This window comes from Myotis brandtii, unplaced genomic scaffold, assembly GCF_000412655.1.
Source record: "Myotis brandtii unplaced genomic scaffold, ASM41265v1 scaffold32, whole genome shotgun sequence".
Classification (NCBI taxonomy): Eukaryota; Metazoa; Chordata; class Mammalia; order Chiroptera; family Vespertilionidae; genus Myotis; species Myotis brandtii.
In genome coordinates, this window is record NW_005362269.1 from 1,994,941 (window position 1) to 2,021,748 (window position 26,808).

Genomic DNA, 26,808 nt, shown 5'->3' on the forward strand with positions numbered 1-26,808 from the left:
GGGTGGTGGGGATGAAGGAGTTTGTAGTTGGTTCTTGGGAGTATTCAGCCGTCTGCTGATCTTGACACTGATATGCCCATTGGTCCTTCACCACCCTCTGCTCCTGTCCCGGGTGAGGTCTCGCTTCTCCCATGAAACAGCCTCCCTGTCTTCATTCTCTCTTCTACCTTCCCTCCTGCATGACAGTTGCTGGCCCCACAAGCACAGCTCTGACCTCACAAATTCTACCATCTTAAAGCTGCTTTCAAGAGAAAAAGTTTAAACACTCTTGATCGGTACTGAAGGTTCTTCAGAATAATATAGGGTCACTGGTGAAAAAATTAGTAAGAATTTCAAGATGGCAATGGTGTGGCACGCAATCAAGCACACGCCTTCAGGCCACCCACCGAGCTGCCCTTCCTCTCCGGGGTGCTCTCTCCCCTCAACTCCCAGACACTCTCTTCTACCCTCAGGCCTTTGTCCGGCGGGGCCTCTGTCTGGAGCACCCTTTCCCCAGACGCAGGGCTGGCATCACCCACAGCACTTATCAAAGCCTCCTGGCCTGAGAGAAGGGAGACAGCAGAGCTGTGGGCAGAGCTGTGGACGAGGCGGGAAGCTGGGGGACCTAGCTGTTCGCCCACCCGCCTCCCAGTAGTGCTGGGCCCAGGCCTCCTTCCCACGGATTCACCTTCCTTATAGGCCTCATTGATGGCCTGGATCTCAGCATTGGTCCGAGTAGCTAGGATTTCGATGAGAGTCTTTTCATCTGTGCCGGCTCCCTAGAATGTCAAGGTGAAGAGCATTGGAACCACAGCCCTGATCCGCATGCAGAGGCGCGCATGCTCCGAGAAACCACCAGGAGGTGAACACTCAGGCCACCAAGCCCTCCGGGATTTTCTCACCTTACCCAGACGCAGCCCCCAGACCAAAGACCTTGGCCCAATCAGGGGCGAACATGCCAGCTTGTCAAGATTTCCGGAACCTCCCACAAAAATTGCTGCTTTTTAAAAAAAATGTTTTTATTGATTTTTAGAGGAAGGAAGGAAGGGAGGGAGGGAGAGAGAGAGAGAGAGAGGCGAACATCAATTGGCTGCTCCTGCATGCCCCCACAACACGGGCATGTGCTCTGACTGGGAATCAAACCGGTGACCCCTTGGTTCCTGGGTTGACGGTCAACCACTGAGCCACACTCGATGGGCAAAAATTGCTTTGGCTCAAAATTTAAAATTAAAAGAATATATGGAATATGGGTACTTGTACATAAAATGCATATACCATGTGTACATTTCAGAATATAAATATTTACACACGAGTATATAAAAAGAATAGGACATGCATCACAGGATCCGTGACTGGTCTCTGGGTAGATGAAGGCTCACAGATGATTTCTATTTTCTTCTCATTTGCTCGGTGTATATTTTCTCAAGTTTTCACAGTGAATACATACGGTTTTGTCAGAAGAAAGAAGGAAAAAAATATGCCCTATTTGTTTATATTTGGATGTATCAGTGATACATGGACTGATCCATTAGGTCTTCGGGACTGAGGCAGCTGGGGAACCTGCTACTCAAAGGTCCCCACTTTGAGGGAGGGCGACAAGACTGATGGACTAATCGATCGGTAGATTCAAATATCTGTTAAACACCTGCCATATGCCATTCACTGTGCAGGCTGCGGGGCTATGACTATAAAAACAGGGAAGTCGCCCTGGCTGGGTGGTTCAGTTGGTTGGAGTGTCATCCCATACACCTAACCGTTTCGAGTTCGATTCCCAGTCAGGCACATACCTAGGTTGCAGGTTCAATCTCTGGTCTGGGCGCATATGGGAGGCAACCGATTGATGTTTCTCTCTCACATCAATGTTTCTCTCTCTTTCTCTCTCAAATCAATAATAAAAAAAACATCCTAGGGTGAGGAAAACAAACAAACAAACAAACAAACAAACAGGGGAGTTGTGTTCTCTGTCCTGGGAGGTTACTGCCCAGTGGTCAACTAATCCCTGGGTTCTCTGCCCTGAAGCAGACTGAGGCTGCCTGAGATCTTTAACAGCCTCTTTATTAAAAGCTGCATTGGTGAGGTCAGCCTGATCCTCAGTGCCCAGACACCCAGGGTCTAGCCCAGCCGTGGGCAAACTACGGCCCGAGGGCCGGATCCGGCCCGTTTGAAATGAATAAAACTAAAAAAAAAAGACCGTACCCTTTTATGTAATGATGTTTACTTTGAATTTATATTAGTTCACACAAACACTCCATCCATGCTTTTGTTCCGGCCCTCCGGTCCAGTTTAAGAACCCATTGTGGCCCTCGAGTCAAAAAGTTTGCCCACCCCTGGTCTAGCCTCATCCTTCTCTCAATTCTGTGTGGGTTTTTTGTTTTGTTTTGTTTTAAAGTCATTCGCTTTTTTGTCTAGGAGTTTTAAAAGGACAATAATCTCAACTTGCTTTGCCAGGGAATGTTTATCTTTAAATCCTTCAGAGGCCAAAGCCCTAGTGATTTTGAGGCAGGATAGTAAGAAATTAGGAAAACTCCTGGCAAGTGGAACGAGGGAAACTGAGACAAAAACAGTTGCATACGGCTGAGCTAATGAATCACAAGATCTTATCTTCCCTAACCAAGGACACTTGGGAGCAGATGGTTCCCCAACCAGAGAGTGAGTAGCTTAAATCCCCTGTCAGGGAGACAGATAACAGAGACCCAGTTGATGCCATCACTGCCAAACTCCAGAACAGATGAAATCAGGGGAATAAGTAACAAAAAAGCCCAATTAGAGCCAGACAAACCCACGATAAAAGTAAAGCAGTGAAGCTGACCAGAGATTTATCCCAAACTCCGCTATAGGCCGACTTCGATGCATCAGCATGTTAAAGGACACGCCTGGAAAGCTACTGAATATTCTGTTGAGACCCTGCCCCGAGACCTCCCCTAAAACTCCCACCTTTAGAAAAGAGACTCGAACCCTCAAGACCCCGTGTGCGCTCTCTCCCTTGAGCACACCCACACCGCCCCTTTCCTCGGGTGCATACTTTTGCTTTCCTTCTCCTAAACTCTAAGGGTCCCCATGAGACTTGCAACCAGGGGAGCAGCGGCAGCTTGTCCTGGGCTAACCCTCGGAAGCCGTCTCTAGGGATTCTCCTTTTACCCCTGTAACTTGTTTCCTGAGTCCATGCAGCCCAGCATGGCTCACTTCTTTTGCCTCTGCAACTTCCTTTCCTGAGTCCACGCAGCCCAGCCCAGGTTCGCTCCTGTTGCTGTGGTTGTGCCTCTTCTACATTAAGCTTCCTTTGTTTCACTGTCCCCAGCTCTAATAAACATACTCTCAAAATCACCTAGACCTGTGTTGTGACATCTTTTCCTGCATGAAGTCAAGAACCCACACATTCCAGACCGTGCAGGGCAGACCCGTCTTGGTCCTGGTCCCTTTCTGGTGACAATTTCATGTAGTTGTCAAGTCAGGCTCTAGAGCCAGACAGATTTGATCCAAATCCCAACTCTACTACTTCACAGCACTGTGACTTTGACCAAGCAACCTAACCTCTGAGCCTCAGTTTTCTCATCTGTAAAATGGGGACAAAAAAAAGAAAAGCCTTGCCTTGTGGGTTGATGGGACAAGTCACTAAGCGAAAACACGCAGCCCAAGTTAGGTGCTACTATCTGCTCTTATTAAAGGGTATTGGCTCCTGGCCCCGTTGGAGCCTTGGGAAGCAAAGCAGCCTCAGCAACAGCTGGGCTGGGACAGAACGCCCTTTCTCGCTACTCGCAGGGCCAGTCTTCAGAGCGAACGGCGCCCTTCATACCTGTGGCCGCACGTGACCCTCTCCCACGTTGAGAGGGCAGGGATGACTGTTTCCATTTCACAGCTGAAGGCACACAGGCTTAGAAGTGTAAGCGGCCCAGCAGCACACAGTACGTATGTGGCCGGGCCAGACTAGAATACAGACTCCAACGGCTGCTGCTGTTCCTTCCAGACCCACCCTGCTTCCTCCAGCTGCTCCAGGAGCTCCCTCCAACCCCTCTGGTTACTGGGCATGTGGCACCACTCGAATCAACCACAGTAAAAGCTGAGACTTAGGCAGAATTTCTGGGAGGAAGGAACTCTTTCCACTGGAGGTGCCCACTGCTAGGCTATGCACAAGCCATCACACCGCCATGGGGAGAAAGGCTGGCTGAGAGTCAGGAGCCGAAGGAGAGAGGGGAGTCAGGGTTGGGGAGAGACAAGAGTCCATCCATTTAACATTGTTTTTGTCCCTGGATTCAGCCATGTCTAAAACCAGACCAAGTCCTGTAATTTTCAGTTATAGGCGCCAACATCCCCTTCTGTGTTCAAGCCAGATTGAACTGGGTGTGGGAGGGGCTCTACCAAGGAGTTACAGCCAACCCATCTAGGCTGTGAGGAGCCCCTGTGTCCCTCCAGCATTTGCACAGACTGGACCCCATCCGCTTGCTGCCCACACTGTACCTCCATGGCCTTCTTTAACTGCTTGGCATCGTAATGGTCCGGTGGCAGCATGAGCCCCAGAATCAGCCTCGCCAGGTCTCCAGAAAGCTCTGACTTTAGGTCAGCCATCAAGTCCTGCAAAGGGCAGAGCCGAGGTCACGCCAACAGTAGCACTTGCCCACATGTGACCCAGGTCAGGGAGGATATATGGAGGAAACGGGCTCCCCGTGGGGGCAAGGGCTCATGGGAGCCTGTGTCTGTTTTTGCTGATGTTGGGTTTACTGTTTAGAGGAACTCAAAAGAGGGTGGGGAAAATACAACCCGGAGGAAGACCTGCTCTCCTTGGAGCAGCAGACAGGGAAGGAAAGGGGACAGTGCCACTTCAATCCCGGGCAAACACGCCAGCCGCAAGCAGGTGGCATGAAGGCACAAAGATGAGTGACACTCAGCCTTGAAGCCTCTCTGTGCAGAGGGAACTGTGGGACGCCCGAGACACTGAATGAAAACGTATACCCTTGATCTCGCCCAGAGCCGAGCCTCCAGCAACTCCAAGCCATTCACACGAGTGTTGCTGACCACAAGGAACTGGGGGGATGCAGATGTGTTCCATACCCAGCGGTGGAGATGCTCTCAGAGCACGTGACCACAGGGGGCCCCCCTGCCATGAAGACCCAGGTGCCCCACGGTGCAGAGCTGGCTGCGACAGGCCAACAGACAGCCCAGGTCCCAGGCTGAGTCCCTTACCCGGCCAAAGTGAGACTTGAAGGTCTGCCGAAGCTGCTGCCGCTGGGCGTTGCTGCGGTGTGTGATGATGTCAATGATGGTGTCCTCGTCGGTTCCTGAGTCAGAAAGCCACAGGGCTCAGAGGCAGGCCTGCGGCCCAGCTCCCCCCACGCTCCCCACTGATGGGCCCTGTCAATCTCTGGCACAGAACTCCGTCTCTCAAAAGCATCTTTGCACTGTTATCTTTGAGTCCTAGATACACTCAGCAGATACCATCCTTCCCAAGAGACAAAGGAAAATGAGGCCCGAGAGCAGGGGACTTCACCCCAGGTCCCAGGGAGGTGCCCGTGGGCAGAAGCGGGGAAAGGGCAATGGAAGCCCCACCCTAGATGCTGTCCCAGTGGCCTTTCTGAGGACAGGCCATCCATCCACCCCCAGGGTAGTTCTCCCACAGGGCAAATGGAGGCCTGGAAGGGGTGGCCACCAGGGGGCGCTCCCACCTGAGCCTGGGGACTCTTGGGTTACAGGGTCCACACCCCTTATTCGGCACGTGGGGGGACTGAGACTTGGGAGGCTTGAGGGATCTGCCCAAAGTCACACAGTGAGTCGGTGGCAAAGCCAGGACAAGAGCCCAGGCCTGTGGACCTTCCACCTGCACTAGGACATTGCTCCGAGGGGCTCCTTGGTCTCTGGGAAGGGACTGTGCCAAGTCCCTCACCAACCCCTCCCGGCCATGCCCCCTCCACTCAGGGAGCCAGGAGCCTCCTTAGGAGGGTGGACACTCAGGGGCCCAGGGCTGAGCCCTCTGCTCTCGCTCCTGCCTGGCCCCCTGCCAAGCTCCGGAGGCCACCCGGTCCCTTTCACAGCCCCTTACCAAGCCCCTTCATGGCTTTCCTTAGCGCTTTGGCATCTGCGTCAGGGTTGAAGTCGTTGGCTGGACGCACGGTTCCATTCAGCTGCAAGAAGCAGAAATAGACTGAGCAGGTGCCTGGAGGCCCCCCGGGGGGCCAGGCCAAGAGAGGAGCATGCGAGGGAGGGGAGGCTGTCCCCACGAGCTCCAAACCAAGCAGCTTGGGGGGAAGAGGCAGGAGTGAGGGCACAGCAGACAGACCCTTGCCCGAGAGCTGAGAGGGAGAGAGACAGACCTACGGCAAGTGCTGGGCAAGCAACGTGTCCAGGCTCTTGCCCAGTCAGCTCTGCCCTGGCTCCACTGGGGCCTCCCCAGTCCCTCAGTCTCGTCCTGTCCCCAAGGCCCTCCTGCCTCTTAAAGAGCCACCGCCTCCCGAAAAGACAACAGGAATGCTCTGGAATACTAGAACAGTGTTTCCCAAATGTTAGTCACCCCTGAATGACCTTCACTTTGTTTTCCGTATTTGTATACACCCTAAGCTATTTCTTAATTTTTTTACTGAATTCATTCTCTTTTCTGTTTTCCTTAAAGCATTCCTTTTGAAATACATTGAAATGCTGCTCACGGGCAAGGCTTTCTGTCCAGGTTGTGCTTTGACGTATCCTCAACAGTGCCGGACACAGTAAACACTCAAAAATACTTGTTAAATTGATGAATGAATAACATAATTTATATCACTATCCCAGGTAGGAAGTTGGTATCATGTTCTATAAACCCAGGAAAATAAATGTAATACAAACAAAAACCACATTGTCAAATACTCATCACCACATTTATGCAGGTGCCGTTCTTGCCAAAAGCAAAGACGCGGAGCTCGGAGCTGGCTCACTCGGCTCTCGCGCTCCCTCCCCCTCTCTCTCTCTCTCTCTCTGGAAAAGGAAAATCAGAAGGTGTGGATGGGACGTGGCACCGACCAACACCCTCTCTGTGACATGATCAGAGAGAGTGAAGAAGAGGAGCAGCTCTCTCGCCCCGCGAGGTTCCGTGTTATTTCGTGCTGCGGAGGTCCGCCTCTCCCGGCTAAACTCATTTCCCATGTAACTCCAGGTGATATGCAACGGCAGCTCTTGCCTTATAATTTGGGAAACGCTGTTCTAGAACATCAGAGCCCAAGAGCCCTTCAAGGGCACCGAGACGTCCAACACCCTCATTATAAAGGTGGAGACAGAGGCTCGGAGAGAAGCGGGGACCTGCCGAAGGGGGCATAGCGAGTATCCAAGGTCCCGGATATTTCCGTGTGGCCCCGTGCTCCCACTCCTGAGTGGTTTGCTCCAGGCACTTCTGTGAACACTCTCGTCCTCGTCCTTTGTGGAGCCTGGGTCTGAGGGTGGTCAGGACAACCTTGAATCCTCCGGTGCACCCCTGGGTGCCCCTCTGTTCTCAGCTTTCATGCCTCCTCAGCCCAACTGTCGGACCCAGGATGGGACAGGCCCCTCCATGGAACCAGCCAGGTTAGCAGTTAGTGGGCCAGAACCCTTCCCAGCGTGTTAGAAGTCAGTGCAGGAAGCAGATGCCCACACCAGAGCGCCCACACAGATTCATCACTCCCAGGAGAAAAGGAAGCTTCAGATGCGAGAACCCTGTGTTGGCCAGCAGGGGGCAGCTGGGCGCTAACCAGAACAGCAGGAAAGTGCGAGCAGGAGAGTGGAAGCTTGTGGTCAAGCAGGAAGTGGGAAGGGTCTGACCTCTACTCGGCCCACTGCACTAAGCTCCCACATCTGATAGGCCACCTGCGCTGCCTCCGGGAAGAACTGGCCAGCAGCACTGGAATGGAGGGGGTGGGGGAGGACAGGAGGGAATGTCATCGTAGGCACCACCACACACACACACACACACACACACACACACACAGTAAACCCATCTACCTTCTCCCCAGCCTATGCCTCACCCATTCACCAGAGCCCTCCCTCCTTCCATCTCTGAGGGCCTTCTGTCCTCTCTCGAGACCCCCTGCAATGCTGGCTCTGCCCAACAGCCTTCCTGCCCGGGCCCCAAGCAGGACAGCACTTCTCCAATCCTTCAACTCCCCCTCTTCCTTGTACATTGAGTGATTCCTATTCAAGTCTCCCCTCTCAGAAAAGGCCATGCCCAGCTTATCTTCCATCTCTGAGGGCCTGCTGTCCTCTCTTGAGACCCCCTGCAATGCTGGCTCTGCCTTCCTGCCCAGGTCCCAAGCAGGACAGCACTTCTCCAATCCTTCAACTCCCCCTCTTCCTTGTACATTGAGTGATTCCTATTCAAGTCTCCCCTCTCAGAAAAGGCCATGCCCAGCTTATAGCCACATCACCTCCACCGCTCGCTCCTCCTGCAACGCCCCTGGCATGTCGGGTGCTCAGTCAACATCTGCTGAACTGAACCACCCCCTGTGGCTCTTACCAAGGGGAACAAAGGTTCTTGTAGCCCTTACTTAACTGGACCCTGGCAAGCCAGGGACTCAGAGATGGAAGGAGGGAAGGGAAATCTCAGTGCCCACAGATCCCTCCCTAGCACACTGGTCAAGTCACACTCCAACTTCATCTCTTCACTGGCCCACCACCCGGCTCATGTGCCAGGAAGAGGCCCCCAGCCCTGCTCCCTCACGGCCTCACCTTTGTTGCCCGCACTCTACAAAAGTGCGACCTCAGTTATGAAAATGAACCAGGCTGGCCCTGGCTGGTTTGGCTCAGGAGTTAGAGTGTTGGCCTGTGGACCGAGGGGTCATGGGTTCGATTCCCAATCAAGGGCTCGTATCTCGGTTGTAGGTTCCCTACCCAGGTGGGGGCCCGTGTGGGAGGCAACAAATTGATGTGTCTTTCTCATAGTGATGTTTCTCTTGCTCTCTTTCCCCTTCTTTCCTTCCTTTCAACCTCTAGAAATCATTGGGGGAAATATCCTCGGGTGAGGATTAAAAAACAAACAAACACCAAACTCGGCTGTACCCTCTCATCTCAGGGCCTTTCCTCCATCCCAAACCCTCTCCCCGCCCTTGGGCCTCAGCCTCATTGTCTTCAGGAGCCTCTCCCAGCCTGGGCTATGCACCTCTATGTGCTTCCACAGGCTCATATCTTCCCCCCACAGGACTGAGGAAATATCCTCAGGTGAGGATTAAAAAACAAACAAACACCAAACTCGGCTGTACCCTCTCATCTCAGGGCCTTTCCTCCATCCCAAACCCTCTCCCCGCCCTTGGGCCTCAGCCTCATTGTCTTCAGGAGCCTCTCCCAGCCTGGGCTATGCACCTCTATGTGCTTCCACAGGCTCATATCTTCCCCCCACAGGACTGTCCCGTATATAGGCCCTGGTCTGTATGCCTTTCTAGGCTGCAGACATCATTAGGTGCTTCCCACAAAGGCACTTGGTAAAATATACTGAATACATAAGTAGGGAGAGCAGGCATCTGTATTTTTGCCATTTAACGCATGACGAAACTGAGGAGCAGCTATGAAGCAGGCCTGGGCCCCCATCTTCTGGTTCCTGGTTCACACCCCCAGACTGACATTCCAGGAGCAGACATCGCATGTGCAAGGCCACGTTCATGTTCACACACAGACACTCGGACTTTCACCCGCATGGTGCTCCTGGCTCGGGGAATCCCCAAGCTCATCCGCTCCATCCACTAGGGTGAGGGCCAGGACAGCCCTGGCCTGTGGCCCCCCAAGGCCACTGCCCCGGGGCCAAGCACCCACTTACTCATCGTCTCCCCCACACAGCTTCAGCAGAGCCTTCTTGTATTCGCCAGAGGTGTCATTCTGGAAGGAGGGAAGAGAGCAGGGTTACCTCTCACCCAGCCCTGGGATCCTCAGACAAGGAGAGACGGTTCTGGGGAGCCCCAAAGAGGGGAGGCGAAACATTTATTCACTGAGGCCCTGACTCTCCTGTCTAGAAGTGGCCGAGACACCAGACAGCGGTGTACCCGCAAGTATTTAACGACTGCTCTCTGGGGGGAAAAGCAAAAAAGCCCTGATGTGTAGCATCTGCCAATTTCTGGGTATAAATACCTCCAACGGACAATTCCAAGCACCAATCTGATTTCATAGACTGTGAAATTAAGAAGAAACGCTCACTGCTCATCTACCAGATAATCCCAGCCCAGCCCTCCCAAAGTGAAGACAGGCCTCCATGCACAAAAACCTTGGCAAAGGCAAAAAATAAGCAAACAAATGCACATTTAAGGGAGGTGGCATATTCCCTCTTGGAGCTTCATAATGGACTTAACACATTAAAAGCTGTGAGAAATTCTGAGATAAAGAAACTGGCTTATCTTTGCTTATTCTAGTTTTTTTCCAAACATTTTCCCATGGAGCCCTTTTGCACGTCATGCCTATAAAATTCTGCTTTAGAAATACATTTAGGAGAGCACAGTTTGAACTCAGAAAGCTTCATCCCATTCACCCCAAAAAAGGAGAAAAAACCCCAACTCTACATCAGTCTTTTGACCAAGTCTCATGAGCTGGACACCCCAGAGTCAGCAACTGGCCCAGGGCCAAGGGGTCCCCAATTAACTCTTCAGTGTCCCCCCTTCTTCCCCGAGACTGAACTCTCGCCGCCCTGGGATGGAGTCCTCCTGGATTCAGCTTGTGTGCCCTTCAGGACCCAGCCCTGCCTTCTCTAAGAGGTGCCTCTCGGATTCACGTCTCACAAGCACCGGCAGACATTAGCTTCCCCGAACGTGCCACAGGCAGGGCTCCCGGAGCTCCAGCTTTCCAGGACAGCCGCTCCCAGCCCTGTCTCGGCAGGAAGCCCCCGCCTCGTCCCCTCGCCCCGCTTACCTTGATCATGCTGTAAAGCGACTTCTCATACTTGGTCCGGAATATCTCCCGAATGTCCAGCATGTCCAGCTCACTGCGGGAGACCATGATGCGGATCAGGGTGTTGTCCCGAGTCCCCAGGCCCTGGAAGACAAGTGGGTTTGGGAGACGGAGTTGAGAGGAGGCCAGAGCGCTGACAGCCCCCCAGCTTAGTTGAAAATACAATTTTCCTAACAAAACGTTATGATCAGGAGCAAAAGAAGCAGAGCCTGGCCTTCCGTCCCTGTGTGTCCCTCCTGCTTTGATCTCCATCATTCCGACCCTCGTTAGTTTACCTCACTTTGTAGCTCTAAGCAATATATTGTTTCGGTTTGCACATCTGGGATCTTTGTAACTGTGCCACGGTGACCTTACTTTCCCTGCTACTCCTGACGGAGACTGCGTTGTTCCTAGTGTTTTCCTGACACGGACAATACTGAGAAGACTGTAAGAACACAGGCCACACCTCTCCAGGGCCCCACTCTGGCACCGGGAGACACGGAGTAGGCTGCCCACCCCTGTGGGACGGCCACGCAGGGGCCTGGGCCTCTGGCTTCTAGAAACACATGCCTGTGTTCATTTCCCTGTGTGCTATGGGCATGTCATCGGTTCTCTGTGTCCTGGGTGTTGTCAGATGCCCAGAGTGCAGTCACTGGGTCGTGTGTGAGCATCGTGACTCTTAGCGGACAATGCAAAAGTGCTTTCTACTTACCTTGGTCTCTATATGAACATTCTGATAGATTATTTTAAAGTGGGGCTTCCAGCCCACCTGGCTGGATGGATTGGGTGCAGGCTGTCACTGTACCCTCTGCTCAGTCGGGAGGCCAGGGCAGGTACTGGGTGGGAAGGTGTATGATCAGGGAGCATCGCAGGCTCTGGAGCTCACCTGGGACAAACTGCTCTCACTCTGACCTGCGGCCAATCCCCGAAGGCCCCCTTGGGCCAGTGGACCACAGGGACTTGCCCAAGAGTCCTGGCGGGGTGGGCAGAGACCCCTCCCCGAACCCCGTTCACATCAAACCCATTACGTACCTTCATGGCCTTGAAGAGCCGCTCAGCGAAGTACTCAGGGGTGCTCCGGATACACTTCACTGAGAAGAAAGAAGAGGTGGTTTCAGGAGGAGGATGGGGTGACCTGCCCCTGTTGCCATTGCTTAGGGGGCACCAAGTCCAAACCCAGGAAGAACCTGGCTCCTGATAACCTGCAGCCCCAGAGCGTCCCAGACCTGCCCACTTGTACCGCAAACCCAGGGAGTAAAGAACTGAGGACACGGGCCTCTTGTCATGTGGGTCATGCATTACAAAGACCCACTTTCTAGTCCTTTGGGGTTTCACAGGGAACTGGGCCGGGTGGGTGGTAGCATCTGGGCAGAGCAGGGAAAGGTGTGTCTTTAGATTCGGCTGCACTGAAAGGTACTGGCTGCTGGACCGCTGGACCCCGTAGGCAGAGCAGCCAGAACCCGACCACTGGAAATGGGGCTGCCAGGGGCCAGCTCTGGGTGGGAGGATGGGGCCTGGGCTGTAGCCCTCTCCCAAGAAACACACACACGGAGCAGGGAAAGGTATCTTTAGATTCGGCTGCACTGAAAGGTACTGGTTGCTGGACCGCTGGACCCCCGCAGAGCGGCCAGAACCCGACCACTGGAAATGGGGCTGCCAGCTCTGGGTGGGAGGATGAGGCCTGGGCTGTAGCCCTCTCCCAAGAAACACACACACAACCCAGGTTCAGACATGCGGGCTCTTGGAATGTCTGGAGCGCAAGGGCCTCTGGGTCAGGCAGTCCGTCCCTGCCCCCATTCGTCAGATGACGACACTGAGGCCCAGCGAGGGTAAGAGGCTTGCTTTAAGTCAACAGCAGATTTGGGAGAAGCCCCAGGTTTGAATGTTGACTCCACACTGACCAGTCAGCTCCTGGCATCCCTCACACCGGAAGTTCATTACAAAACGCAGCCCCAGAAGGCAACATCAGGACGTACCCACAGCCAGCATCAGCTTCTCAAAGTCCCCGGACAGCTCCGCTCGGATGCTGGCTTCGATGGGCTTCCCTGTGTTCTTCAGATACTCATCGAACACTGAGGGGGACAGAGAGTCAGGGGTGTCAGGAACGTCCCCGTGGCATTGAGAACAAACAGGGACGTCAGAGGGGGAAGGCGCTGTGGCCAGGACGGAGTGCCAGCATGAAGGCAGGGCTGGTACCGGGGAGGTGGCAAGGAGGTCGTGCACACCACCAGCCACCTGCTGCGAATGCTGTGAGCGCCTGTGCGCACCTCGGGCTCCAGTGTGAGGACAGACGGGACTTAGGTGGAGGAGATAAGCATCCTCCTAATGACTCTGGTGAAGGACATACAAACCACTGCCCAATAAAATCGGGACTGGCGTCTGGGCTGCTGATGAGGTAGTTCCTACGCTCCGTCGTAGGAAAGAAGAACAGAATTCTTGGCACAACTCCCAGGGGGCAGCTGCAGTCTTTCCTGGTGCTTACCCAACCGAAGATGCTGCTTGCTGCGATTCCCCAAAATGTAAACGAACTGGGCTTCATCTGTTCCCCATTTCAGTTCCCCCGCCTCGTACAGGTCCTGAAGGGGGAGAGGGAGGACTAAATGAAAGAGGAAACCTCAGGACGCAGGGCTCGCTGGCCAAGACTCTCAGAAGTGATGCTGAATCCCTGAGCAGACCGGCAACTGGCAGCCTCAGGACCTTTGCATATTCCGCACAGCTTTCCCCCTTTCTTTCTGGGAAACTCCCAGCCAAGCTTCAAGTGCCAGATGAGACATCCCATTGGTTCTCACAGCACTTCCTGATATCCCCAGGCAGACTTATTTCCCTCCCTCCCCCTCTCTTCCAGTTTCTGCTTATTTATAACTTTGATCCACTGTATATTACAGTGATTTCTTTATATGCCTGTCTCTCCACTATGACATGGACCCCTTCAGGACAGGGACAATATCTTAGCATTCTCTCTATCTGCCCCTCCAGAGTTACTGCATACAGTGGGGCTCAAAATGCCTGGAATGTTCGGTATATCCAAGGAGAAGGTGTTCGTGTGATTAATATAATCCCAGTACTGTCTGATTTTGTTTATTAGAGATCCCTCAATGCTTGGCATAGTGCCTGGCACATAGTAGGTGTTCAATAAATATTAACTGAATAAATGGAAAAATTAAGAAAGCTCCAAAATATATCTTACCCACTTTACCCATGTTGTATACCTTAGAGAGACAACATAAATCCTCTCTTTAACAAAGCACTGTATACATGATGCCCATGAGTCAGTTATTTCTGGTATTTGCAAATTACTTCGCCTCCAGCCCTTCCCCGGGGCCCCAACCGTTCCGTCCCTCGGGGCTCCCTCGCTGTGCCTCAGGGACCTCCATCAGGGCTTGTTTACCTGGGCATCCTGCTGCACCAAGTCCTCGCTCACTACATCGTCCTCCTCCCTGGTTCCCTGGGCAGAGAGACAAGGAACACGTGGTTCAGATACCAGGACCAGGAAGGCCTGGTGCCAGTGGTGGGGACAGAGAACACTGGGAAAACCCCGGTGGCCCGAGTGTCCAGGAGCAGTGACTTACAGCAGCCACTGAGTCGAGACCACATCATCTATTTTGTGGGGAATCATAGTCCCTCCACTGGCTTTTCCCTTCATCCTTGGAGCTGGGACCAGAAGGGGGGTCCTGGGAACAACCAAGGTCCTTCCAGGTGCCCCCTCGCTGAGGAAGCCAGGCCTTGTACCGAGAACACCTCGGAGGGCAGGGCCCCTGCCACAAGTCCTGGCACAGCCCACGACGCCCCCAACAAGATCACAGAAGTCTGCATGTGTGCCTTCTGGTAGGGGCTCCCACGAATTCACCAACCAGGATCTGAGGCCTGGGCCCTCAGATCTCAGCTCAGACACTGTGAAGGCACCAAATCCCCTGGTGCTCCTTGCTCCCCCCAGGCCCTCGGCCCATCGGACACTCGCAGGCACAGGGGACAGCCAACAGAAACAAAGCGGTGGCTGAATTATACATACAGCTTCCTAAAGGTTTGCTCCTCAGAGCTGGGCTTGCCTATCTCAGTGTCTGTTCCCACAGGGCCTGCGGCCACAGAGATGGCTGCGCGGCTGGACAGGTACAGGTCAAACGGCGTGAGACCTGCTCCCTAGTGCACTGCAGTCATGCAAAATGCAGGCCTGCTGCTGCCAGAACTTTCAATTATTCAAAAGAGTCCAGACGCCTGGAGTTTTCTAACAAAATCTCTCTGTTTGTAAACGTTAGCAACTAACTAAATATGGTTGTTTTTTTAAAACCCACTGTGTGGGGAAAATCCCTACTTGGCAGCCTTTCTAATGGTCTCTTTTTTATGTGCTCCTCTGTGGGGAGGGAGGAGCAGCAGGGCAGGCTGTGGGGGATGCAGTGCGGCAGCCCCGGGACCACCACAGCCCTGACTGGAGAAGCAATGGCAGGAGGGCGGCCCGGAGAGGAGGGGGAGTGCGTAAGGAGACAGGAAAGAGGTCACAGGAGAGGATATTCCTGGGCACAGAGAGGAGGGTGCGTGCAAAGGGAAATGTGGGTCACCTGCCTGTGCAAACCATGGCAACAGAGCAGACACCTGGACGCTCAAATTCTACACCAGGTGAGCCAGAGGGAAACCATCTCAAGTTCAAGGATAAATGGGCAGAGGGGGAGGGAGTGGCCGCAGTATGTGAGGAGCCACCAAGAAGCCCCTCACAGGCTACCCCGCCTGTGGGGACAGGGCGGTGCACTCTGGTAGAGAGCTCAGGGGAGGGGCCCCCGTGGACCGACCTGGAGCAGGACCACGAGCATCTTCTGGAAGTGGCCGGAGGTGTCGCCAATGATGTCAGCCTCCAGGTCTCGCTCGTAGGCTGCAAGGTTGGAACACAAGGTCTAGTCCCATCCCCAGGGCACCCCAGGGATCCAGGAGAAAGGTCCCTGCTACCCCCAAATGATCAGATATTGGTTACAAATCCCAAACCCCAGTCTCCATGACAACCCTGGCAAGACCCAAGGTGTATTTTCACAGTTCCTTGTACTGACCCATGAAAAGATATGATGGCATCTCTATCCCCACCTGTGCCATCCTCCTCCGGGCACCATCATCGCTCAGTGGACAGCGGCTACCGCCTCCTGACTATTCCCTCTGCGTCTGTTCTCACTCCCCCTCTAATCCACAGCAACAAGGGTGACCATGCCTTAAAGCCATGTCTAATCACGGGCTCCTGCTTTCCACTGGACTTAGAATAAAACAGCATCACTTCCTCTTGTCCCACAATCCCCTGTGCCCCACCCTGCACTGCTCCAGCCTCACACTGGCCACCAGGCTCATTTCTGCTCCAGGGCCTGGGACCTGCTGTACCTCTGTCTGCCAGGATCTTCCCCCCACTCTCTCTAGTACTGGCTCCTTCTCATTCTGCAGACTTTCCCTGACCACCTGTCTGAAGCAGGTCTTCCCCAGTTAAGGTTTCATTCTTATCTCATTTGTCTCCTTCATAACATCACCACATCATCATCATCGTGTTTTAACTGTTCACTGTCTGAATCCCTCATTATCTCATTAGTCTATAAGCTCTCGGAGGCAGGGACTACTTGTGTCTTGCCTAGCGTCATATCCTGAGAACCTAGCACACTGCCCAGCACAGAACCCCTGTGGACAGGGGGACAGTCAGATGAGGGAAGGAGGAAAGAAGATGGATGGATGGATAGGTTCTTAGGGTCTCCATCATTGCAATCACCCCCATTTCATGTCTAAAAACCCCGAATGGCCCCTCCCACCCATCTCACCATCTTTGTACGCTGCCACCAGCTGGTGGATCTGCTCATTGGTCCGGGAAGCCAAGATCTCAATGAGGCACTTCTCATCGGTGCCGATGCCCTGGGAGAAGAGAAGGGATACATGAGTCAAGGGCTGGGATGGGCCTTGGGCTGGGATCCTGGAGTGGCCAGAGCTATGAAACCCTCAGCATTTAGGGTGCTCCTACTACAGCTCGTAAGCAGCGATTGGGAAATACCGCTCCGAGAATCAAAAGACATAGATTCCAGTCCCCCCTCTGCCTGTAGCTTGCTTTGTGACCTCTCATTAAGAAACTTTATCTTTCGGCCCTGGCCAGGCAGCTTGGTTGGTGAGAGGTTGTCCCAATATGCCTAGGTTGCAGGTTCGACCTCTGGTCTGGCCACATACAAGAAGCAACCAATGAATGCATAAATAAGTGGAACAAATCAATGTTTCTCTCTCTCTCTCTCTCTCTCTCTCTCTCTCTCTCTCTCTCTCTCTCATTCTCCTTTCCTCTCTCTCCAAAATCAATCAATAAATTAAAAAGAAACTTTATATTTCTGGGTCTCAGTTTTCTCATCTGTAAAATGGAGATGCTACCAGTTGCTCTACCATCTCATAGGGAGATGGAGAAGGTAATGATCTCTCCCATTGCATCCTCAGGACTAGAAACTGCTGGTGTGGGGGTCTGGGCCAAGGGCCCCTTTCCACACTGACATGTGTCCCACATCTGCCTACCTGCAGGAGAACGTGGTTCCCTTCTGGGAAAGGGTTTAGGCAAGCTGCCTCCTGAAGCAAGGCACATCCGTGCATGGCTGAGGGCTCACTGAAGACTTGCTGTAGGGCCAGAATCTTACCCTTAACCACGTCCACACCCCCAACACACACAGCCTCACAGTTCTTACCGAGAGGGCGTCTTTAATTTCTTTGGCATCACAGTAGGCAAGTGGCCTCATCAGACCCACAATCAGTCGTTCAAACTTCCCCATCAGCTCATACTTCAAGTCTGCAATGAGGTCCTAGCAGGTGGGGGTGGGGGCGAGAGGAGATGGGGGTGGAAGGGGAAGAGCAGTTACACTGATAAGAATTACATTTAATGAGCATGAATTCTGTGCAGGCACTGAGCTAAGTAAGCTCATTTAATCGTCACTCTTGGAGGTGTGTGCTATCATCAACCCAAAGAGGCAGGCGTAGAGACTTCAGGTCATCTGCCCAAAGTCACGCAGCTAGCAAGTGGTACAGGGGTCAAGTCTACAGCGTCCTGCCTGCTCCCCACCATTGTTTATTTACTTGTTTATTGTGTCTCCCTCCCACTATCAGTGAGTCCAAGGGATTGCCACCTCCCTCCCTGGTCTCATCCATCCGCGTGGCCCTGACACCCAGCATAGGGCCCAGGCAATTTGTGGCTGAACGGTCCCTGACTGAAGAGAAAAAGAGGCTAAAAGTGCCAGCACAGAGGATGACCGGGAGCAAAATGCTTGAGAAAGACCCTGAAGGAACACACAGGCGATGAAATCATTCCCCCAGCCCCACCCCCTGCCCTCCGGTCGCCATGGTTACCTTGCCATAGAGGGACTTGTAGCTCTGGGTGATCTCCTGCCTCTGTCTGTTGCTCCGGGAAGTGATCAGCTCCAGGATGGCCTCCTTGTCACTGCCTGGAGGAGGGGAGGACACCGTCACCTTACCCAACCTGCCTCCAGGAAGCCCACCAGGGCTCCTCCCTGCAGTCCTCAGCATTAGCCTTCTACTCATCAGGTGGTGGCATCACAGAGGAGGACCTATGGGGCCCATCAAGCCCCCACTAAGAGGGATCATAGCACACGCAGTATGTGTGCTCAGAGAGCCCACGATTCAGCTCCTCATCACACAAAGAAGAAAACTGAGGCCTGGGGTGGAGGGAGCAAGGACTCACCCCAGGTCTCACAAAGAGCCTGGCTTAGAAGAACTCAGGGGTCCTAACACCCAGGACAGGGTTCTTTCAACAAAGAAAATAAAAGAGAATACTGAGGCCCTGGCTGGTGTTGCTCAGTGGTTAGAGTGTTGGCCTGCACACTGAGGGGTTGCAGGCTCGATTCCTGGTCAAGGGCACATACCTGGGTTGCAGGTTCAATCCCGAGGCCCTGTCGGGGCATATGCAGGAGGTAACCGATCAATGTGCCTCTCTCACATCAATGTTTCTCTCTCTCTCTCTCTCTCTCTCCCTCTCTCTCTCTCTCTCTGCTTACCTCCCTTTCTACTCTCTCTAAAAATCAATGGAAAACATATCCTCAGGTGAGGATTAACAAAAGAACAAAAAGAGAGAATACTGAGAACCAGGTTCAGGGTAGTGGTCACCCCAAGAGGAGAGGAGTGGGGGGGTCAGCAGGAGGACCCGCCAGGGGGGTTCTGACCATAGGAGGAAGCGGGGTGGGAGGTCTGTGGGTGAAGCTTCTGTTTATTCTTTAGACCTTGTTGGTCTGGAGTATTTCATTGTAAAATTATGAAAAATAATAAAAAGAGGAAACAAAAGAGTGAGTGCATCTTCCATCTCACCCCCACCCCCAACAGGGCTCAGGGCTGTGCCCACAAGCCCCAGCGAATCCCGCCTCCTTTCCTGTGACCCACTCCCAGTGGCGGGCACCCACCGATGCCCTTCATGGCGGTATACAGAGCCTCGGCATCCTGGCTCGGATCGAAGTTGGGGAAGTCATGAATGGAGCCGCGGTACTTGGCACCCTGTGGAGAGAAAAGCAGAGGGTGAGCTGCTGAACCTGACCCTGACCCTGACCGGGGCTCCCAGCCTCAACCTCAGGTCATATTCCCAGCCCTGGCCACAGGCAGAGTCCAGGTTGAGCCCCTTCTCCTAAAATTGAGCGTTGACCACAGAAAGCCTGGCTGAGGGCTGACTCTCCTGGTATCTGCGACCACAATCTGCCCCAAGGACGGTGCCAATTCCCCGTGGGAGGGTGGCCCAGCCGAGCCCACGGCCCTGTGCCACTTTGCTGGGTCCAGGAGAGATAAGAAGCCAGGCCTGGAAATGATCCCTACAGGGGTAACAAGAGCCCCGCATATTTCTATGGCACTCTCTGATTTACAAAGCCCTTTCGCCTCCATTGTGACTCTTTAGCAACTTGGAGAAGCGCCTAAGACAATCTCTACCACAGAAACAAAGACACCCAGAGCCCAGAGGAGGGAAGCCTGTTGGCAGGGCCCCTGGAGGCCATCTCTCTGCCTGCTCCCCTCGGCTCTCCAGCTCCAGAACCCTGCAGCTGCCAGCTCCTGGGGGCGGGGGTCTTGGCCCGGAGAGCCCAGAGTCACCCTCAGGATCAACGCCAGGACAAGGCACCGCCCCTCTGGGACCAGTAAACTGAGCTGTGAGCTGGTATCTGAGGACAAGCTGGCTGGGTGCTCGGGGCCAAGGGGCGGAGACGCAGAGCCAGAGGATCTTAGACATCGAACCTGAATGCACAATAGGCTGGTTCACAGCGAAGTCAGGGGTGGGTCCGCTACGTGGCTGGAGAAGTATGGGGTCTAGGAGAGCAGCAGAGAGCTGAGAGCCGAAGGTGCTGGGGCCCCAGGCACTGAGCACACAGCTCGGGGACAGGGCACTCAACCTGGGCCAGGCCCAACACTGCAAGCTAGAGATTCAGGGAAAGAGAAGACCCCATCCCGTCTTTCGCGAGCTTCTGACCCAGTGGAGACAGGGACAAACATAAAGCCTGCAGTAAATACCCGAAGACAGAGGCCAAGTAAACTGGGGAAACAGCAGAGGTGAAGGCCAGCCTGGGGGAGGGAACCAGGAAAGGCTTGGTGGGGGGTGGGGGGTGGCCCACATAAACTGTGCCTTAAAGGAGGAAGTAGGCAGGCCTCCGATCACCTCCCGCGTCTCCCAGGGACCTGGCCAGACATTTGGGTGCTCTTTGGTTTACGTCTGCAGTTGCTGGCTTCTCCGAGGTATGCACGCGTGGGCGCCGCATGGGCACAGGGCTGCTATTTAAAGTTCTGACAGGGCGGATGGCCAGAAAGGAACATGGTCCTCTTCCCGCCATCAGTGAATCCCTTGCAACCTGATCACAGCCCTGGCCAGAGAAGGAAAGAGGAAGGAACACGTGCCAAATACCAGGACCAGAAAAGACAGTCCCTCTAGAAAACTCCGAGCATCTGTCCTGCTTGCTGACGTACTCCAAGTACCCAGCACAGGGCTTGGCACAGCAGCACCCACTGAAGACGTGTTCCCTAGATGAATGGGTGCGTGAATGGGTGATGACCGAGTGTGTTCTGAGCAGAAGGAAGGTGGAATCTAAGCTGTGTCCTAAAGGACGCGTAACAGCTGGCCCCTTGGGGGCTGGGCAGGGACAGGGCTTCATACAGAGCAAACAGCCTGCCAAAGGCTTGGAGACAAGAGCAAGCAACATTGAGGGAAGCAAGCCCAAAGCTTCAGTGCTCAGTGCAGACGCCCAAAGTCGTCAAGATCACGGACTGTAAACTGCCAGGAGGGAGCGAGAAGATAGAAACGTGTTCCCAGGATGAAGGGCAGAGGTGTCAGCCATGGCCCGTGAGCTGAGAACCCTCTCCTGTCCCTGCTCCCCCACCTCCACCTTCTCCTTCCTCACACACTGCGGTGGCTGAGGCAGTGTTTGGGGAAGGAGCTGCAGCTGAAAGATGAGGCAATGCCATCCTGGGGGAAGGGAATTCTAATGACAGGCATAAGGCTTGATCAAAACGACCCCTTAGAGCCAGGCCGGTGTGGCTCAGTGGAGGAGCATCAACCTATGAACCAGGTTTGATCCCCGGTCGGGGCACATGCCCAGATTGTGGGCACAATCCCCATTAGGGGACATGCTGGAGGCAGCCGGTCAATGTTGATGTTTCTTTCTCATGGATGTTTCTACCTCACTCTCCCCCTCCCTTCCTCTCTCTGAAATCAATAGAAACATATTTAAACAAAAACAAAAACTATCACAGCCGCCAGAAGAGGGGGGGTGCAGGACGCCTCAGCACTGGTCACACAGAGACACAGGGACAGTCCTTCAAATCACCAGGCTCAAGAGTCCCGCCATCGGTTATTCTCCCAACTTGGTGAATTTTTCGTCTCCAAGTGCCACCTGTGCAGCTGCCCCTACTTCTCTGGCAGACAGGTCCCAGGCCTCAGGTGCCCATGATTGAGGGGGGAGGGAGAGCAGAGACGAAGGGACTTTCCACCCTGAAATATTCAGCGGGTCCGGATGCCAGCTGGTGAGCAGCCTGACCCTGGGGCTCTGAGGTCTTGGGCCCCATCCAGGCTGCGGCTAGAGTAGGAGTGCCCAGGCCTCTCGGGAGCAGAGGTGACACCACCCAGAGAGAGGGCTGCGGCCAGGGCTCCCCCGGAGAGCTGCCTTGATCAGTCCTGACCCAGTCCTCGTCTCTGCACCTGCTGGAATTCCAGCACCTGCCCTCTTGGCCTGTCCTCAAAGTATTCTTACACCCATGGTCACATTCAAACTCAGATCTCCCTGTACAACTGAGGCCACAGAGCCATGCCTCCGGCACCTTTCTGACACCACACTATTTCCTCAGTCTTTGGGCCTCCAGTTCTCCTCTTCTGAACAGAAAGGGAGGGAGACTAGCACAATCACAGAAGTAACTGGGAGTGATCTGGGCCAGAGGAACGAGTAGCTTTTCTGTGCATGCATGCATGTGTGTATGTGCGTGTGTGTGTGTGTGCGCGCGCGCGCGTGTGTTTGCATGTGTGTGGTGAAAGCGGGCACACTAGAAGCCGAACTAAGGTGCTAATAATTGGGAGCAATAGACACAAACTTGGAAGACCTTTGTCACACTTCTCTAGTATTGTCTTCTGCAACCTCCTCCCCTCCTTAACCCTTTGCACTCCGAGCATGGCTGTTACTGCTACTGCCTGAGCGCACTGCATCCCCTCCCTCCCTTCTGCTCCAGCAGCCCCTCTACCTAGACCGCTCAGCCCCTTGCTCTTTCCGAGTAGCCCCTCCAGGCAGCTGCCCCATTCCCCCGACCTGTGGGCCCCCAGAACATCAGCACCGTGCCTGAGGGATTCCAACTCACCCCATAGGGCCAGGGACCCCTAAGGGTCTGCCACCCCAGGACTCTTGCTTGCAGGATGTCTACTGGCCCTTGGCCCATGGCAACATGGGTCAGCCAAGCAGACAGAATCGTCTGGGAGCACTAAACCAGGAGTCCAAGATCTGAGCCCTAGGTCCTGGCCCCTCTGATCTCCCAGGGTCTGATGTGTCTATTTCAATCACCCAGAATCTTGCAATTTGAATGCCTCTCAGGAAGTACTCGGGGATGACTGCCCATGGAGAATGAGGAACAGCAAAAGTGCTGCCTTGGATCTTTGCCCATAACCGGGAATACCCTCTCCTCCTGGTCAAAGAGGCCCCTTGTGCAAAGTGTACTCACAGAAGCTCACAGGGGGTCAGAGCTAGGGCTCTTTTGCATGTACTGATCCTATATCACATGGTACACTGTGCTCTTCAAAACCTGTGACTAGACATCCTTAAGGCTCTTGTTCATTGGGGACATGAAGACAGGGACGAAGTTTAGTTTTCACTGAGCTCAACCACCTCACAATGGAAACTGAGGCCCAGAGAGGGTGAAGAATCCACCCAAGATCACACAGCTTCTGTATATGTCCATGGCCAGAGGCTCTGTGACTGAAGTGAGGCACAAATGGGCCAAGTCGAAAGGCCCTTCGTTTTATTCTCCCTTTCAATCCCATTGCTGCAGTGACCATGTCTCTTTTGCTAAAGCCAGCAAACAGGCATCTCTCTCAGGCAAACCAGGCACAGAATGACCCTCGCTCTTTCCAAGGGCAGAACCCGATCCTGGCCACACACAGGAGTGAAAGCTCTGACACACCTCAAATTCTACTGCCCACAAGGTGTCACACAACATGAAAGACTGGCGTGGCTCAGTGGTTGAGCGCCTACCTAGGAGCCAGGAGGTTATGGTTCTATTCCCAGTCAGGGCACATGCCCAGGTTGCGGGCTCGATCCCCAGTAGGGGACATGCAGGAGGCAGCCGATCAATGATTCTCTCTCATCATTGATGTTTCTATTCCCCTCTCTCTTTCCCTTCCTCTTTGAAATCAATAAAAATATATTTAAAAAGGAAGAAAGAAAGAAAGAAAGAAAGAGAGAGAGAGAGAGAGAGAGAGAGAGAGAGAGAGAGAGAGAGAGAGAGAGAGAGAGAGAGAGAGAGAGAGAGAGAGAGAGAGAGAGAGAGAGAGAGAGAGAGAGAAAGAAGAAAGAAAGAAAGAAAGAAAGAAAGAAAGAACAAACTGGGGTCTCCTAAGCCAGGGGAACTTAATTCCAGATGTGTGTGACAGCACACTCCCACCGCCAGAGCGTAGAGGACCCTCTGGTGCTCCTGCCTGTCCAATGTCCATTTCCCTTCCTGGGGGAACCCCTCTTTGGCCATGAAGTTCAGGTGGGACCAACTCAACTTTCTGGATCCAAGTTACCCAGGCCCAGCTAATGAGAATCTAACCTTGGACTTTCCCTAGAATCACGGGGAATAAATGATGTTGTTTCCTCCAGGCTTCTCAGGAAGCAGAAGGAAAGCCCGGAGCTACTGGTGACTAGTGTGCCAACTCAGGGAAAGATCTGCCCAAGAATGAAGCCACCCAGAGGAATCCCACTTCAGAGGCAGAGTCTAACACTAGCATTTGGACCCCTGGATCCAGCCAGACCTGAAGGCCTGGGCTTCTCAGTCATGTGCACCAATACACATCCTTCCTGCTTAGGATGCTGTGTTACTGTGAGTCACATGCCTGAAGGAGCTGTGATGTGGAACAGGAACAAGCAATGCCCGACAATCTCTCCTGCTCCGTTCAGGCTGAAGGTACCAGGGGTCTGTGCAGCACACCCAGTGACTCTAGGAGCCCAGGCCCGGGGAAGGCAGAGCACAGCCTGAGGCGGGGAGAGGCTCCTTACCTGTGCTGGATTGGCCATGGTCTCAGGTTCTGCAGCAGAATACACTGTGGAGAAGAAAGAGACCCCATGAGACTCCCTTCACTCTGCTCCCCTCCATTCTCTCCCCCAAACTTGCTCACCCTTCCTTCTTCCCAAGGGAGAGTATGTTCTCCCTGCTCTTTCCCAGCTGCCTCCAGCCCTTCAGGTTCAATGACACCCCAACACCTGGCTCAGGGCCAGGTGAATTTTCCAGAGGACAATGGACAGACTAGCCGGTGTCCAGGCACTCCCACCAGAAAGGGAAAGGGACTTGGAACCCAGAGGGAGAGAAGTCACAATCACTGACTGCACGTGGCCCCTCCAGGCGGGGCAGGGTACTTTCCTAGATATGGTCTCACTTAACCCTCACAGCAATCCTTCCCAGCATCCGTTCCCCCTTCTTACGGAGGAGAAAACTGAGGATGAGGGGAATGGGGGTCAGGGAGGTTAAATAATTTCCCCAAGATCACACAGCTTAAGACTGAACTCAGTCAAGTCCAGATTCCAGAGTCCACACCATCTGCACCCTGCGTGCCCTCTTTCCAAGTCACCAAGATCTGTTCCAAAACCCAGCCAGCTTAGCGGTCCGCACATGAGAAGACTCGGGGCTCCTAGTCCCCTGCTGCAAATACCTGAAGGGCCACGGTGCCTGTGTAAGTCAAGAGACACATCCTTAGCATCTACTCTGATAAGGCACCGCTCTCGGGGCTGAGTTCAAAACCTGCTTTTCTGGAGCTTACTCCGTAATGGGGAATGCAAATGCACGTGATAAAAACCAGGGAGAAAAGCCCCGGCTGGGTGGCCCAGTGGGTTGGTGTCGTCTTGTAAACCAAAAGGTTATGGGTTCGATCCCCAGTCGAGGTTCGTGTGGAAGGCAACCGATTGATGTTTCTTCCTCACATTGACATGTCCTCCTCACATCTCCCTCCCTCTCTCTCCCTATTCCTCTCTCAAAAATCAAGAAACATTTCCTCAGGTGAGGATTAAAAAAAACACACACACACAAAAAAACCACTAGGGAGAAAAGATAAAGCTTGGTCAAGAGAGAGCAACAGTGGTCAGGGGGCTCAGGGTGGCTGGTATGGAGGATGTGGGATTAGGGGCCCAGGGCTTGAGGCCACTGTGGAGACTTTGAAATTTTCTTTGATGAAACAGAAAGTCATGGGGTTGGGGGTGACTGAACAAACAGGACACACGATCTCATTGAAGGAAATGCCAGGACACAGGTTCTACACGAAAGGATTAAGAAACGAAGGTAGTAAGTCACTAATATTGAGGTAACTATGCACGGTGCCAGGTGGGTACTTGAAATATGGGGGGACCACTTTGTGATGTATATTACACTATGCTGTACACCTGAAAGTAACACAAAATCATACTGAATGTCAACTGTAACTGAAAAATAAAAGTGAAAAAGACACCAAGGTATCTTACCTAAAAACAGATGAAAAAGGAGGTGTGATTGGTTTGGAAAGGGGAAGAGAAGGGGGAGGGGCCGATAATGAGCTCCCTCAGCAGGAAGGCAAAGAAGGAAGCAAGCAACCTTCTCAGAATGAGAGGAGAAAGGAGGACCAGTGCTTTCCATTTGATGGAAATTAGAACTTTCTAAAGCATGTCTATAGATTGCTTTTTAAGAGTAAACGTCACAACTCTTGTCAGACATACTCCGTAAGATCTATGAGGGGCTGAGCTAGGAAAGAGGGCAGACACCCAGGCGACTGCGGCTCAGTGCTCTCCAGTTCTGCACATCAATTCTCCCCCAAAACCCCCAAACAGAAACGCTGAAGGGACAGCAGCCCGGGCCTCACTGTGGGGTCACTGGGGCCAGTGTGACACAGTGGGGGAACACCGGTTTTGGAATCAGACAGACAGACCCGAATTCAAATCCATTTTGTCACTTATTAGCTATGTGACCTTGGGCATATGACTCATCTCTGAGCTCAAGGTTATCTCAAGTGCAAAACTGGGGCTGCCCTTTCCTGCCTTGGTGGGTGGTTGGAGGATGAGACACGGCTCTGGTCGGGAGCAGAGCACACGAGGCCAGGCAGAGGCCTGTTCTCTGTAAATGGCGGCATTTGCTGCACTAGTGGGAAGCTCTGAGGACGGGTCCCCACTGCCTGACTATGAGCTCCCCAAAGGGCAGTCAGCAGGCAGACATGAGATGCGGTAGGAAGTGAAGAAGTGAAGTGAAGAGCAGAGGACTACGATTTGTCTGCAAACACCCTGCTGTTTCCCTGACAACCAGGGGCCCCTTGGTACAAATGTGCAGCTCTTACCAGGAAAT

General features: G+C 53.5%; 1 protein-coding gene across 2 annotated transcripts in view; it reads right to left on the reverse strand.

Annotated features, from left to right (window-relative positions):
* Positions 1-24,553, reverse strand: part of ANXA6 (annexin A6) — a 38,201-nt gene extending 13,648 nt beyond the window's left edge. For both annotated transcript variants that reach the window (XM_005870501.2, XM_005870502.1), the window contains exons 1-17: positions 24,507-24,553; positions 19,203-19,293; positions 18,139-18,233; positions 17,484-17,597; positions 16,590-16,680; positions 15,594-15,673; positions 14,201-14,257; positions 13,295-13,388; positions 12,789-12,884; positions 11,845-11,903; positions 10,795-10,917; positions 9,716-9,774; positions 7,732-7,810; positions 6,011-6,092; positions 5,158-5,252; positions 4,435-4,548; positions 668-758 (exon numbers count right to left, since the gene is read on the reverse strand). In XM_005870501.2, coding sequence (XP_005870563.1) covers positions 668-758; positions 4,435-4,548; positions 5,158-5,252; positions 6,011-6,092; positions 7,732-7,810; positions 9,716-9,774; positions 10,795-10,917; positions 11,845-11,903; positions 12,789-12,884; positions 13,295-13,388; positions 14,201-14,257; positions 15,594-15,673; positions 16,590-16,680; positions 17,484-17,597; positions 18,139-18,233; positions 19,203-19,293; positions 24,507-24,524 — 1,438 coding nt within the window. In that variant the 5' untranslated portion in view covers positions 24,525-24,553. The remainder of the gene's footprint in view (positions 1-667; positions 759-4,434; positions 4,549-5,157; positions 5,253-6,010; positions 6,093-7,731; positions 7,811-9,715; positions 9,775-10,794; positions 10,918-11,844; positions 11,904-12,788; positions 12,885-13,294; positions 13,389-14,200; positions 14,258-15,593; positions 15,674-16,589; positions 16,681-17,483; positions 17,598-18,138; positions 18,234-19,202; positions 19,294-24,506) is intronic.
* Between the last annotated feature and the right edge of the window lie 2,255 nt (positions 24,554-26,808).